Below are 13,892 nucleotides of genomic sequence, written 5' to 3'. Positions count from 1 at the left end.
CTAGTCTACTAGTAAATCCACTAGTCGACCTTGTTGGTACTAGTGGGGAAAAAAAAGTTTATTTATTTTTTATTTTCCCCGATTTTGTAGGCCTCAAGATCAGGTAGATTATAGTTATAGTCACCAATGTACACAGTTTTTAAATGTACAAATATTTATTTTCAAAAAATAAAAAGTTTTTTTCTTTTTTAACATAATAGGTGGTTAAACAACTAGTCGACTAGTAAACTAGGCAACTAGTCAACTTGTAAAAATGACTAGAAGTGAATTCCCTAGTGTGGATATATAGCCCCTTGGTTATTTATGTCTGCGTACCGTATATTGTCTGTTTATATGTGCGACACAGCAAGAAGATCTTGGGTTTGAACCTGAAAGGGGCCTTTCTATATGCATGTTCTTTTCCTCCTGGTTTCATCCCAGACTAAAATACATATGCATGTTAGGGACATACTCCTTACAATACCCTTGAGCAAGGCACTGGTCGTACAACTGGAGACACATTTCACCATGGGGATCAATAAAGAATAACATAACATGACAAAAGAGTCAAGCTTTGTCCAGATATAATTTTTAAGCTATTTAATATAATTAGAAAACTCAACTTAAAAATAAAATGAAAATCACACCCGTGTGAACTGAGTGGTGCAAATCCCCCCCCCCCCCCCCTCTCTGTCTCTCTCTCTCTCTCATTAGCAGGCAACATGCAGCACTATCTCTCTCTCTCCGTTTCTGGCACAACAGCGCCACTTGTGGTACTCATTGGTACTGGTCACACACATAGTCACACACAAACACACATAGTTGAACACGGACATTGCTGTTCGTTGGAGTGGTTGCACCACTCAAAAATTAGGCTGCAGGGAGGAGCAGTCAGGCCAGTTTAGTAGTTAAGTCAAGTAAACTTCTTCTATTGTAGAAAAAGGGAAGAGATGGTAGATGACTAAGATGAGTAGTAGAGTCACAGAAAGTTCACAGCAAAAACATTAAAGAACATCAAGAGGAGACACTCGGAGGAACACACAGAAAGAGGTACAACACAATGTCCTTTTTTCAAGTAAAGTGCTCAGTAAAGGGTCAGTTAACAAAAATGTTTTGTTGTAAAATAATACCTTCATACAGATTATGAAGGTATTATTGTATGCATGCATTGCTGAGTATGGGGAAGATTATTTAGGAATTGTTCAGGAAGTGTACACATGTGGTTGTCATGAGGATAGAAGTATTTTCATTTTTCATATTATTTACTTACGTTGTCATGATGTCCAAGTATCATGTCTGTATTGTAAGAGTCTCAGCACAACCTATGAACCAGTATGTTTATTTTAATCCTGTTATTGCACACACACTAGATTTGTCTGATTTTGAAGGCTGTCCTGTGGAGACAGACTGACTGAGAGGATGTTGGCAGTCATCTGTATGACAGTGCTCTTCGCTGTGATGGGCGGCACCGGAGGTACAGTAGCTTCTTTTGCTGATGTCTGTAATCATATTTTTTGCTTTTGTAATTATTGTACCTTTATTGTGTATTGTCTTGTCCACTTACGTTCATGTATGTATTGTAATTTGTACAACGCACATCAAACACTAACTACAAAGACTACAACCACTTAGTACTTGCATAATGAACAGGAAAATAAAAACAAACGTAATGTAGTTATGGTTTGATTAAACTAGCTCACACTAAATCTAATGAAATATTATTAGAAAAGTACAAACATAAATTGATAAGATATTTTACTCTTTTGCTTTAAACAGGTACACAGGAAACTACTACAGAGAACTATACTGATGGATGGAGTATCACCTTCACCAAAAAAGAGCTAACATCTGAGGCTGGACTCTGTATTGTTATCCCATGTTCTTTCACTCATAGTGCTACATTCAAACCCACGACTGCAATATGGTTTAAATGTGAATCTATACCTAAATGGTGTGCCATTAATGACGTAATATTCAACTCCAAAAAACCCAAAAGACCTCAGTTGTCGTTCAGAAAAAGAGTGGCCCTGTTGGAACCAAATTTCACACTTCGGAAAGACTGCAGCATCACCATCAATGATCTTACAGAGTCAGATACTGGATCATATCAATTTAGAGTTGAGGGCACATCAGCGAAATTCCCAGGCGGTGATGGATATACCTTTGCTCTTAAAAAGACACTCATGGTTACAAGTATGAAGTACTCTTTGTATACAGAATAATCCCATGTTTATTGTTTGCTACCATATTGGGGAAAAAAAGAAAACATCTACTGAATGCTTTACTAATAAATATTATCCTTAAAACTATTCATAAAACATGTCTTTGATGATAGTTGCATTGAATAATGTAAAGACTACAACCACTTAGTACTTAGTACGTAGCAGAATGAACAGGAAAATAAAAACAAACAAAAACAAAAGTAATGGTTTGATTAAACTAGCTCACACTAAATCTAATGAAATATTATTAGAAAAGTACAAAAATAAATTGATAAGATATTTTACTCTTTTGCTTTAAACAGGTACACAGGAAACTACTACAGAGAACTATGCTGATGGATGGAGTATCACCTTCACCAAAAAAGAGCTAACATCTGAGGCTGGACTCTGTATTGTTATCCCATGTTCTTTCACTCATAGTGCTACATTCAAACCCACATCTGCAATATGGCTTAAATGTGAATCTGAACCTAGATGTCGTGATACTTACATTAATGACGTAATATTCAACTCCAATAAAAACAAAAGACCTCTGTTCTCGTTCAGAAAAAGAGTGGCCCTGTTGGAACCAAGTTTCACACATCGGAATGACTGCAGCATCACCATCAATGATCTTACAGAGTCCGATACTGGATCATATAAATTTAGAGTTGAGGGCCCATCAGCGAATAAGCCGGCCGGTGATGGATATGTCTTTGCTCTTAAAAAGACACTCATGGTTACAAGTATGAAGTACTCTTTCTTTGTATACAGAATAATCCCATGTTTATTGTTTGCTACCATATTGAGTAAAAAAAATAAATCTACTGAATGCTTTACTAATAAATATTATCCTTAAAACTATTCATAAAACATGTCTTTGATGATAGTTGCATTGAATAATGTAGCAGATATTCAATGTCATAATGTCATTATGTTTTGCTGTCCCACTAGGTCTAAAACAAAAACCCCAAGTAAACGTTCCTCCTGCTCTGACAGAGGGACAGCAGACCACACTGACCTGCACCGCCCCGGGGCTCTGCTCTGGAGCTCCTCCCGACATCACCTGGACATGGAGGAAGACAGGCCACAAGGACTCTCTCATCACGAGCAATGACACTATTTTGAAAACAGAGAATCATATTAGAGTCAGCCAGGGACACAGCTCAAATTTGACCTTTACCCCTTCATCTGAACACAACGGCAGTGAAGTCACTTGTCAGGTGACCTTCAAGGGAAACATTACAGCAATGGAGACTGTGACCCTGAATGTCACCTGTGAGTATTATATACCATCCTCCATGTCCCTGTGAGCTTGTAGATCTGCTATTTTTTATAACCCTATGTTATAACCTATTATGACATGCTCAGAATATGGATGCTAGGGTACAGTAAATACACGTTTTCTTTCATGTGATTTTATCAAACAACTTTGCGTGTAGATCTGCTATTTTTCTTTTGGCTGAATTTGTTCACCTATTATGACATAATCAGTGAGAATATGGATGCTATAGTTCAATGTTTATGGTAGTCTGGAAGTTGAAGTGAAGTCACATCACATCTTCATTAGTGTGGGTGCAACCAGACTATTGTAATTGTCACACTTCTATTATTGTTAGTGTGCAACCAGACTGCACCTTTGACCACAGCCTAGAGGAAGCCTTTATGACCAAGGTCATAAAATACCAACCACTTCTACATAACATCTCAGAGCTGGGCTATAGGTGCAGACTATTTGTCTTTATACTTGGCAGCCTACTGGTTGTTAGAGGGTTCCAACAACTTGGGATGCCCAAAAAGGAGGCAAAAAGGCTGGAAAGGTATTGTGGTGTCTCTGCTATAATTGGCAGCCCTCATATATGGCGGAGACGCTGTTACTTATACTCATAGAGTACTGAGTGACATGCTTATTGTATCATGAAAACACATGCCATGATTTTGCAGACTCTAAGTGTGTGTGTGTGTGTGTGTGTGTGTGTGTGTGTGTGCGCGTGTGTGTGCGTGTGTGTGCGTGTGTGTGTGTGTGTGTGTGTGTGTGTGTGTGTGTGTGTGTGCTCTAAATACTAATCTGTCTGGATCTCCTCCACCTTCAGTAACTGTACCACCTGTGAGCACCGCATTCACATCTCCAGTGTGGTTGTGGTTGATTGTAGGACTTGTTGCTGTAATTCTACTGACCATCCTGCTGATCCTGCTGTGTCGATACAGAACATCATCTAAAGGTGAGAAATATTACATTAGATCCATCTAGATTTACAATAATTGAGCTACTCCACATACAACATTATGAGTATATTATATTTAGTAAGTTTATGGTACAACTTGTTTTCAACTTACAGATCCATGCTGCTGTGCCTGCAGGTAAGTACAGTATTTAATCTCTGTCCAGTCATCAACATGACAGCAGCATAGCACTTTTCTTTTCTTTTTTTTCCCGGCTTCATTTCTGCTACATTGCATGTTTTTTTATATATGCTTTTTTATTATTATTATTATTTTAACAGACATGCTCAGTCTCATGGAACCAATCAGGGCTCCGCTTCAAACCAGAGGACCAATCAAAGTGGAGCTCCTGATGATGTCTACCTCCCACTGCAACACAGTCAGTGTTATTTTTATATGGTTGTTGTCAGGCGGAAACCTTGTATCTCCATTTCTCAACTTTGTATTTTTGAGCCTATATACAGGTTTAATGTTTGTTTTTAGTTCAATGTTTGTTTTAAAAACACCTTTGACAATGAAGGGAACATTTACGTCATATTGTCCCTCATTACGTCATATTGTCTCTTTATTGTTAATGGCATTTAATGTTTGTGTTTGCACCGTTTGTTTTACATCAACATTACATCACCTAATCAACATGAGTTAGACTTTAATATATTAGCGCCCCTCACTTCACACAGGTGTGATTTTTATAAATGAATGCCCTTCATCTTCGTACAACATTGCCACGCAAAAGTAGTGAAAATAGCCAAACTCTCAACGCGTCTCATTTCAACATGTGGGCTTGTAGATCTGCTACTTTTTTTGTGTTTGTGTGTCTATGGGTTTTATAAATAGGCATCCAGTTAAAAGTATTAAAAGATTTTGACTAAATAATACATTGGATCCATTGGAACACTTCCACAATAGTCATTCTGCATAAATGTTCTCTTAAAAACTATACGTTTTCTTTATTTTATTTCCCCCCACGTGTGTTCAGCCTCTGACACTCACACCAGAATGATGTATAGGCCTGTAAAAGCACTGGAAATGTATTTGAACCCATTTAGACCTGAGGCCGATTCTACAAAATGCAAATGACTTCAAAATCATGAAACTTTTCTCAGTGGTGCTCAAACATTTTCATGTCAAGGACCCCCAAAATTATATGTAATGGGACCCCCGCCCCCCCGGGGACACATTCGCTCTGAAAGAATATATAATATTTGCACCACATTTTCACGATTTTTCAAAAATAGCAGATCTACAAGTGCTATGAACTTGTAGATCTGATATTTTTCAATAGCTAAAGTATAACATAATGCTTAAGACACAAAAGGGTTCCCGCCCAGAATGGGTGAAATAGTGTTTCTGATGGCATATGTTGCTTTCCAAAATACCATAATCTTTCTTGGGCCGTATACGCTACCCCATTTATCCAGCGTTCCTTCCATATAGACAAACAGTGTAATGACAATGGAGCGGTGGCGCTAAAACACAATACAAATATAATGTCACACAGTATGACTTTAATTAGCAGAATAATTCATTCAATTTAATCCATTAATGAAATAACAACCATATTTCTTTACCTTATAGCTGACCGAAGTGTCTATGGTGTAATCCAGCACTCAGACGGTGAAAATGGTACAGTATATACTTTTTAAACATCAACTCCAATGATTTTAATCAGATTTTATTTCATTTTATTTGTTTTGGAATATGAATGTTTTTGTGTCTTCTCAGTAGATTTAGGGCCCATTTCGGGGCAGTTTTGTTATTTTAGAAACTTTAATTATAAGGCAATATTGGTGAATATGTCGATGTTTTCACCTGTGATGGGTCTTTCAATGGGTCATTCAATGAGTTAAATTCCTATTCCATCTTAATAAATCACATTTAATTTAGTATGACTAATTAAAGTCACTATGAACACTCTAGTACGCCCATTTATAGTTTGTACACCACCTCATTCACAGGCTTTCTCATGAAGGAGAAACTGCCTAAAAGATATGCTATTATCTTGTACAAATACAGTACAACTTATTTTTTGTATGTATTTATTTACAGATCCAGATTATATTGTGTAAGTACAATTTACATTTCTGTCTATTCACCAACATGGCAGCAGTAGATTACATCCTGTTTTATACTTCTACTAAATATGTAGCACGGTCAGTATTTTACAGACAGACAGACAGACAGACAGACAGACAGACAGACAGACAGACAGAGCGCGGGCACACCTTTGCGTCAAGAAAACGCCTAGACCAGCGTCTGTCTCTTCCTGGTTTTTAGACAGCTGGTGGATGGAAGTGACGGAATATGCACTTGGTCCGACTGACTTAAAATAATATATATGCTATACAATATGAACCAATCATGTTGGTTATGGACACTTCATGAAGAGGACAACTGTGTCTAATATACTTTCAGCTATTAACGTAGAATTAATTTAGATTAGAAATGTTCGTCGACTACCTTTATTCACTGACAAAAACTAAATGGAAACTACCGGTACATGAAAACTAAGCTATGATGACTAAAACTAAGACTAAATATATATATATATATATATATAATAAAAACTAGACTAAAATGTTAAGGAGGGACTAGTGGACAAGAGATCAAGTATAAGTCATTTTAGAATTCGTTCATGCTGAAAATAGCCGATCTACAAGCTCACAACGCGTCGCAGTGCGATGCGTTGTGAGCTTGTAGATCGGCTATTTTCAGCAAGTGTAAAATCAGCCATTACGACGGCATCAAGGCCCGCAAAAATACATTTTAGTCGACTAAATCAACTGTAGATTTAGTCGACTAAAATCGCATTACATTTAGTCGACTAAAACTAGACACAAAAGCATTCCAGGTGACAGACAGACAGAGCGCGGGCACACCTTCGCGTCAAGAAAACGCCTAGACCAGCGTCTGTCTCTACCTGGTTTTTAGACAGCTGGTGGATGGAAGTGACGGATTATGCACTTGGTCCGACTGACTTAAAATAATATATATGCTATACAATATGAACCAATCATGTTGGTTATGGACACTTCATGAAGAGAACAACTGTGTCTAATATAGTTATACTTTCAGCTATTAACACTTTGATTGCTACAAGATCTCGGCAGGCCTATTTGGATGTTGCTACCGTTTAACATTGCACAAAGGCCTTGTTCGGGGGCCCACAGCAAAATGTTCTCTTATAGCGAGAATCACACGCATACATCAAAAGAAAGCTGAACTTGTCCACTTCAATTTAAAAAATACATTTTGATTTTACCATGTTCCATTCTGGAGATATTGACCTTTTTGCAACACCTGCATTTGCCTGGAAGTGGTTATCTTGAACAGCGAGCAGAGTTATGGATGGTTTAAAGTCAGAGACATTGACAGGCAGATATAAAATTGAACCCAATAAATATATACACCCTATACACCGAATGAAAGCCCTGAATGTGTACTTTTACGAGGAAAAGAGTAAACATTGATCCCATGTACAGTTAGACAGTAATTGGTTATTGAATGCAGCTTGTGCCCACCAGATAACTTCAGAGAAGACATGGACGTGAACTCCTCAATATTCACAAAATAAGGCCTATAGCGACATATAAATACTATATACCGTATGAAACAGAAGACTCTCTGCTTTCATAAGAAAATAAAAAATCACACCCGTGTGAACTGAGTGGTGTAAGGTTTTATATAGCATGATCAGCTGTGGTCTGACGTAATGTCTGACGTAATGAAATCACACAAAATATGTTAAGTAAAAAAAGCTATCATTTTTGATAAATGTATGTATCACACCTGGATGTGATTTCACAACTGGCTTTTTTTGCGCAGAGAAAATGACCACGGTTGCTACGGTCATCCAGTTCACCCGGGTGTGATTTAATTACGTCAGAAATTATTTTGAACATAGCAACCACGGTCATTTTTTTATGCACACAAAAGCCAGTTGTAGGAGTGGTTTACACCACTCAAGTGGTTTACACCACTCAAAAAACTTCTACTGTAGTTATAATAAAAATCACACCCATGTGAAGTGAGTGGTGCAACTCTGTCCCATATTCTGTTCTCTGCTTATTCAATACAGCTCGCTATATACGGACTGAGGCAGAAAGTCATGTAAACCTTTTATTTACAGTTTGGTCTGTAAACTTCTACTGTAATAATAAAAATTACACCCCTGTGAAGTGAGCGTTGCAACTGTTCTGTACTTATTCACTACAGCTCGCTATATACGGACTGAGACAGAAAGTCATGTAAACCTTTTATTTACAGTTTGGTCTGTAAACTTCTACTGTAATAATAAAAATCACACCCCTGTGAAGTGAGCGGTGCAACTGTTCTCACCGCTCACTTCACAGGGGTGTGATTTTTATTATTACAGTAGAAGTTTACAGACCAAACTGTAAATAAAAGGTTTACATGACTTTCTGCCTCAGTCCGTATATAGCGAGCTGTATTGAATAAGCAGAGAACAGAATATGGGACAGAGTTGCACCACTCACTTCACATGGGTGTGATTTTTATTATTACTACAGTAGAAGTTTTTGAGTGGTGTAAACCACTCCTACAACTGGCTTTTGTGTGCATAAAAAAATGACCATGGTTGCTATGTTCAAAATAATTTCTGACGTAATTAAATCACACCCGGGTGAACTGGATGACCGTAGTAACCGTGGTCATTTTCTCTGCACAAAAAAAGCCAGTTGTGAAATCACATCCAGGTGTGATTTCATTACGTCAGATCAGAGCTGATCAGGGTATATAATACCTTACCTTATATAATACCTCACATCGGACGTCAGACATTACGTCAGACCACAGCTGATCATGCTATATAAAACCTTACACCACTCAGTTCACACGGGTGTGATTTTTTTCTTATGAAAGCAGAGAGTCTTCTGTTTCATACGGTATATAGTATTTATATGTCGCTATAGGCCTTATTTTGTGAATATTGAGTTCGGGTCCATGTCTTCTCTGCAGTTATATCTGGTGGGCGCAATGTGCAATGTAACCAATTTATGACAAACTGTACATGGGATCAATGTTTACTCTTTTCCTCGTAAAAGTACACATTCAGGGCTTTCATTCGGTGTACAGGATGTATAGCATATTTATTGTGTTTATTGTTATATCTGCCTGTCAATGTCTGACTATAAACCTTCATAACTCTGCTTTCTTTAGATGATGATGATTGCCTCATTGTCTTGATCGCAAAACATTGGGGGGGGGGGGGGGGGGGGGGGGTTCATGGGCACATTGGGCAGCAAAAGTCTTGATCGTACGGCTGTAAAAAGTCCCATTCCACCGTTCGGTTCAGAACTATAGTATAACGGTGAGACGCGTTGTCATCATCAGCTGATTTTGTTTTTCAAGCTAGTATAGGGGAACATGCCTGGGCATGCAGATTGGGGGCGATGGAGAAAAAAGAAAGCTTCACCCGGCTGTGATGTCAACGACAACGGATCACAACACCACGGTTTAGGACGGGAAAAAGTTCGTTATACATTACACCCGGGTCGATTACGTCCCCGATGCGTTCATTGTGGTCTTATCACTACAATTATAATGAATAAAAAAGCGTTACAATCACACGTCCGAGCGATCTCCGATTATGACGGCTCTGCATGGCGATACATGATCCACCAACGGCACACTGTCTGTTGTCGTGGCGGCCCCTCGATACTGTGGTTAGTTCGTAGTATTGTAGGCTCGGGGATCGTTTGGTCGCTACAGTATGAAGAAGGAAACATGCATCTGTCCATGTGTGTTGCAGACGTTATGCAATGCAATGCCGATCGGATCCGGTGCATATGTGTTTAGGCAGCGTTCCGTTCATCATGTTTTTTTCCGAGAGCCATCTCGCAAGATCCTCCTTCTGGAGAAACAGGAGGGGAGGGGGGAATCGAGTATTATAGTGTTGGGTGAAAGCCAATAGGTGGATGAAAGCCTGGTGAGGCGAGGTTAGGTGAAATTTGATTCTTTTCACACACCGACTAGATCATTGCATGGGCGCATCCATTTTATACTGGCTTCTACACGTAAAGCGGCCCGCCCTCCTGTTTTCAGGAGGGGAGGGTTTTTTTTTTTTTTTTTTTTTTTCTGATCACGTGAGCGGGACTAAGCAGCAATGACAGGGGGATGGTTCTTCATTGTCCGGGTGGGTAAAAAGATGAATGAAAGTATGCTATAAAAAAGTGATTAGAACATATGGATACGTGGTTCGCACCGGACGTTTGATTAATTGATAACGTATTAATACGCGATTAGCGTCGGCTGTGTTAACGTAGAATTAATTTAGATTAAAATCAAAGTCCACCACTTGAGTCGTGTTTGTTGTTTTTAGTCATTATCAGCACAATTAACACAACTGAAACAATGTTTAAAATATAAACTACATTTATGTGTCGACCTCTAGGCGACACCAGTGACTATGAAGAACCGAATGGACCTGATGAAGACTATGAAAATGGTACAGTATATTATACTGTTTATGTCATATTGTTGTACACAGTTAGTGTTTTCGTCGACTAATTCTACGAAAAATGTTCGTCGACTACCTTTATTCACTGACAAAAACTAAATGGAAACTACCGGTACATGAAAAAAAAGCTACGATGACTAAAACTAAGACTAAATATATATATATATATAATAAAAACTAGACTAAAATGTTAAGGAGGGACTAGTGGACAAGAGATCAAGTATAAGTCATTAGAATTCGTTCATGCTGAAAATAGCCGATCTACAAGCTCACAACGCGTCGCAGTGCAACGCGTTGTGAGCTTGTCGATCGGCTATTTTCAGCAAGTGTAAAATCAGCCATTATGACTGCATCAAGGCCCGCAAAAATACATTTTAGTCGACTAAATCAACTGTAGATTTAGTCGACTAAAATCGCATTACATTTAGTCGACTAAAACTAGACACAAAAGCATTCCAGGTGACTAAAATGTGACTAAAACTAAATGGAAGTTTCATTCCAAAGACTAAGACTAAACTAAAATAGAAATTTGCTGCCAAAAACAACACAGCACGGTTATTCACATTTTGAGGTCAAGTTGTTGAGTAATGCAGAGATATCTTTTTGATTTATGAAGGTGGAGTGGGAGGTGAACTCAGTGAGTGACAAGACTCTGGCAACCATCGAGAGCAACATAGGCTATTTATCAAACTGTTAAAGTATTACAAACATTCTACAAAGCTTCTGATTGCCTTTAACATGAATTGTAACGTTTTGCATTCTTCGCCTAATATGATGTTTGTACTTTTGTATGAATATGTGATGTGAATATGTGTCTTTTTGTATGTCTGTTTTTAGTGCACTGAAACAAATTCCAATCAACTCTGTTGACATGGCAATAAAGTCTTGAATCTGAATCTTTAACTCATGTTTCACTGACAGAATCATCAGTTCCTGAATCTGCTGCAGTTGATCCACTTCATTCAAATGTCAGGAATAATCAGAAATGAGTCTGTAAGATGAAACTCTGTGATAATGGATGTGGAGGTATTGATCACCTGCATCATTGTTGCTCTCTGCAGAAACCCGGGACATATCTCCATATATTTCTTATTTTTCTCCTGAATTAATGCCCTATGCTTCATCATACAAAAAAGCAGATCTACAAGCTCATAAGTGTCACAATGTGCCTCGTTGTGAGCTTGTAGATTGATCTTCCTCTAGTGTGAGAGTCTTTTAAAAATCACACCCGTGTGAACTGAGTGGTGCAAGGTCTTATATAGTCTGATCAGCTATGTCAGTGACGTCACACACTAATGCTCACCATGCTCACCTTTGCACGGACACGTATAGGTATGCCTGAAAAGGAATCTTTGAAATGTTTCATAGTTTTAGAAATATAGTGCTTTTAAATTTGAGAAATTCAGAATTCGGCCTTTTAAGAAAATCATGCACAGTAGCTCACTGGGTACAGATCCTGCCTGGGAATCTGGAGGCTGCAGGTTCAAGTCCCCGCTCTGACATAGTCTCCCAAAATCACGAAAATATGACATACTATAGTATGCCGTCCCAAACCATGGACTATAGTATGTCATTTTTTCATGATTTTCATCTTTATTTCAAATCCTCCAAAATCACGAAAAACGACATGCTATAGTATGCCGTCCGAAACCATGAACTATAGTATGTCGTTTTTCATGATTTTCATCTCTTTTTCAAATAGTCCAAAATCACGAAAAACGACATGCTATAGTATGCCGTCCGAAAAAAATTATAACTTTGGCATGCTACTAGTCCTACATACGTCGGAGAGGCTAGGGTGACGGGAAGGGTCGTAACGGGAGGAGGAAGACGTGAACTCTGAGCAGCGTAGGAACCCGAAGAAAGCGAGGAGGAACATGCTTTCTAGGGTGAGGTCGACCAGGGGGACAGGTACCCAGAGCGGAGCGTGGCCAGGCACTTGAGGAGTGAGTCGGAGGCGAGAGGCTGGCGGCCAGGAGGTGGGCTATGGGGTTGTTATTGGTGAGGATCCAGCATAGGGCGTCTGAAAGGGAATTGAAACATTTTGGGCTGCTCTTGCACCCGAACGTGAGGCGGACTGCGAAGTAGAAGTAAAGTAGAATTTGAAAGAGTTGTATATGGTAATACATGGGTGAATTACCTTCCTACACACAAAGCAGCCAAATGATGAATATTCTATCATATTTCAATAAGGTAATTAATGAACTCAGACTAAAATATTTTCTTTGCTTTTTCAGGCAAAAAAGACATAATAATAGTAAGTCAACATGAAAAAAGCAGCTGTGCATATTACAATAATGCATATGAATTATACAGTACTATAGGTATATGAATTATACTGATAAAATAACTAATATTTAGTGTTGCTTTTAATAGCTTTAATCAACACACAGCAATTATTATTATACAAAACAACAAAGATGTTAGTGTCTACTGCAGTTTCTGCAGTGTCATTTGTATCACTTACAAAGTCTTGAAAGTGTTACTTCTCTCTTCTGTCTTTGTATTGTTATGCATGGAGTTAAGATGTTTTATGTAGCCCCGCTCTTTGAGTATAGCCCCTCAACTGGAAGTTGTATTCATGACATATGCAGGGAAAGCAGTAGTAGATCCATTACGGCTTGTTAATTTTAGAAAATCACAAGATTCTTGATTATGGTGTGGATATATAGCCCCTTGGTTATTTATGTCTGCGTACCGTATATTGTCTGTTTATATGTGCGACACAGCAAGTAGATCTTGGGTTTGAACCTGAAAGGGGCCTTTCTATATGCATGTTCTTTTCCTCCTGGTTTCATCCCAGACTAAAATACATATGCATGTTAGGGACATACACCTTAGTACCTTGAGCAAGGCACTGGTCGTACAACTGGAGACACATTTCACCATGGGGATCAATAAAGAATAACATAACATGACAAAAGAGTCAAGCTTTGTCCAGATATAATTTTTAAGCTATTTAATATAATTAGAAAACTCAACTTAAAAATAAAATGAAAATCACACCCGTG

At 38.4% G+C, this 13,892-nt stretch overlaps 1 protein-coding gene across 1 annotated transcript; it reads left to right on the top strand.

Annotated features, from left to right (window-relative positions):
• Positions 1–1,000: 1,000 nt before the first annotated feature.
• On the top strand, positions 1,001–11,747 carry LOC306935486 (sialic acid-binding Ig-like lectin 14). Its single transcript, XM_079518575.1, has 11 exons — positions 1,001–1,029; positions 1,368–1,453; positions 2,504–2,926; positions 3,135–3,458; positions 4,274–4,402; positions 4,520–4,541; positions 4,685–4,782; positions 5,982–6,029; positions 6,453–6,468; positions 10,816–10,869; positions 11,498–11,747. The coding sequence occupies exons 2-10, from the start codon at positions 1,399–1,401 to the stop codon at positions 10,826–10,828; spliced, it is 1,128 nt and encodes a 375-aa protein (XP_079374701.1). The 5' UTR covers positions 1,001–1,029; positions 1,368–1,398; the 3' UTR covers positions 10,829–10,869; positions 11,498–11,747.
• The last annotated feature ends 2,145 nt before the right edge of the window (positions 11,748–13,892 follow it).

This window comes from Electrona antarctica (assembly GCF_951216825.1).
Source record: "Electrona antarctica genome assembly, chromosome: 13".
Lineage (NCBI taxonomy): Eukaryota > Metazoa > Chordata > Actinopteri > Myctophiformes > Myctophidae > Electrona > Electrona antarctica.
This window is presented reverse-complemented; position numbering and strand designations above follow the sequence as displayed.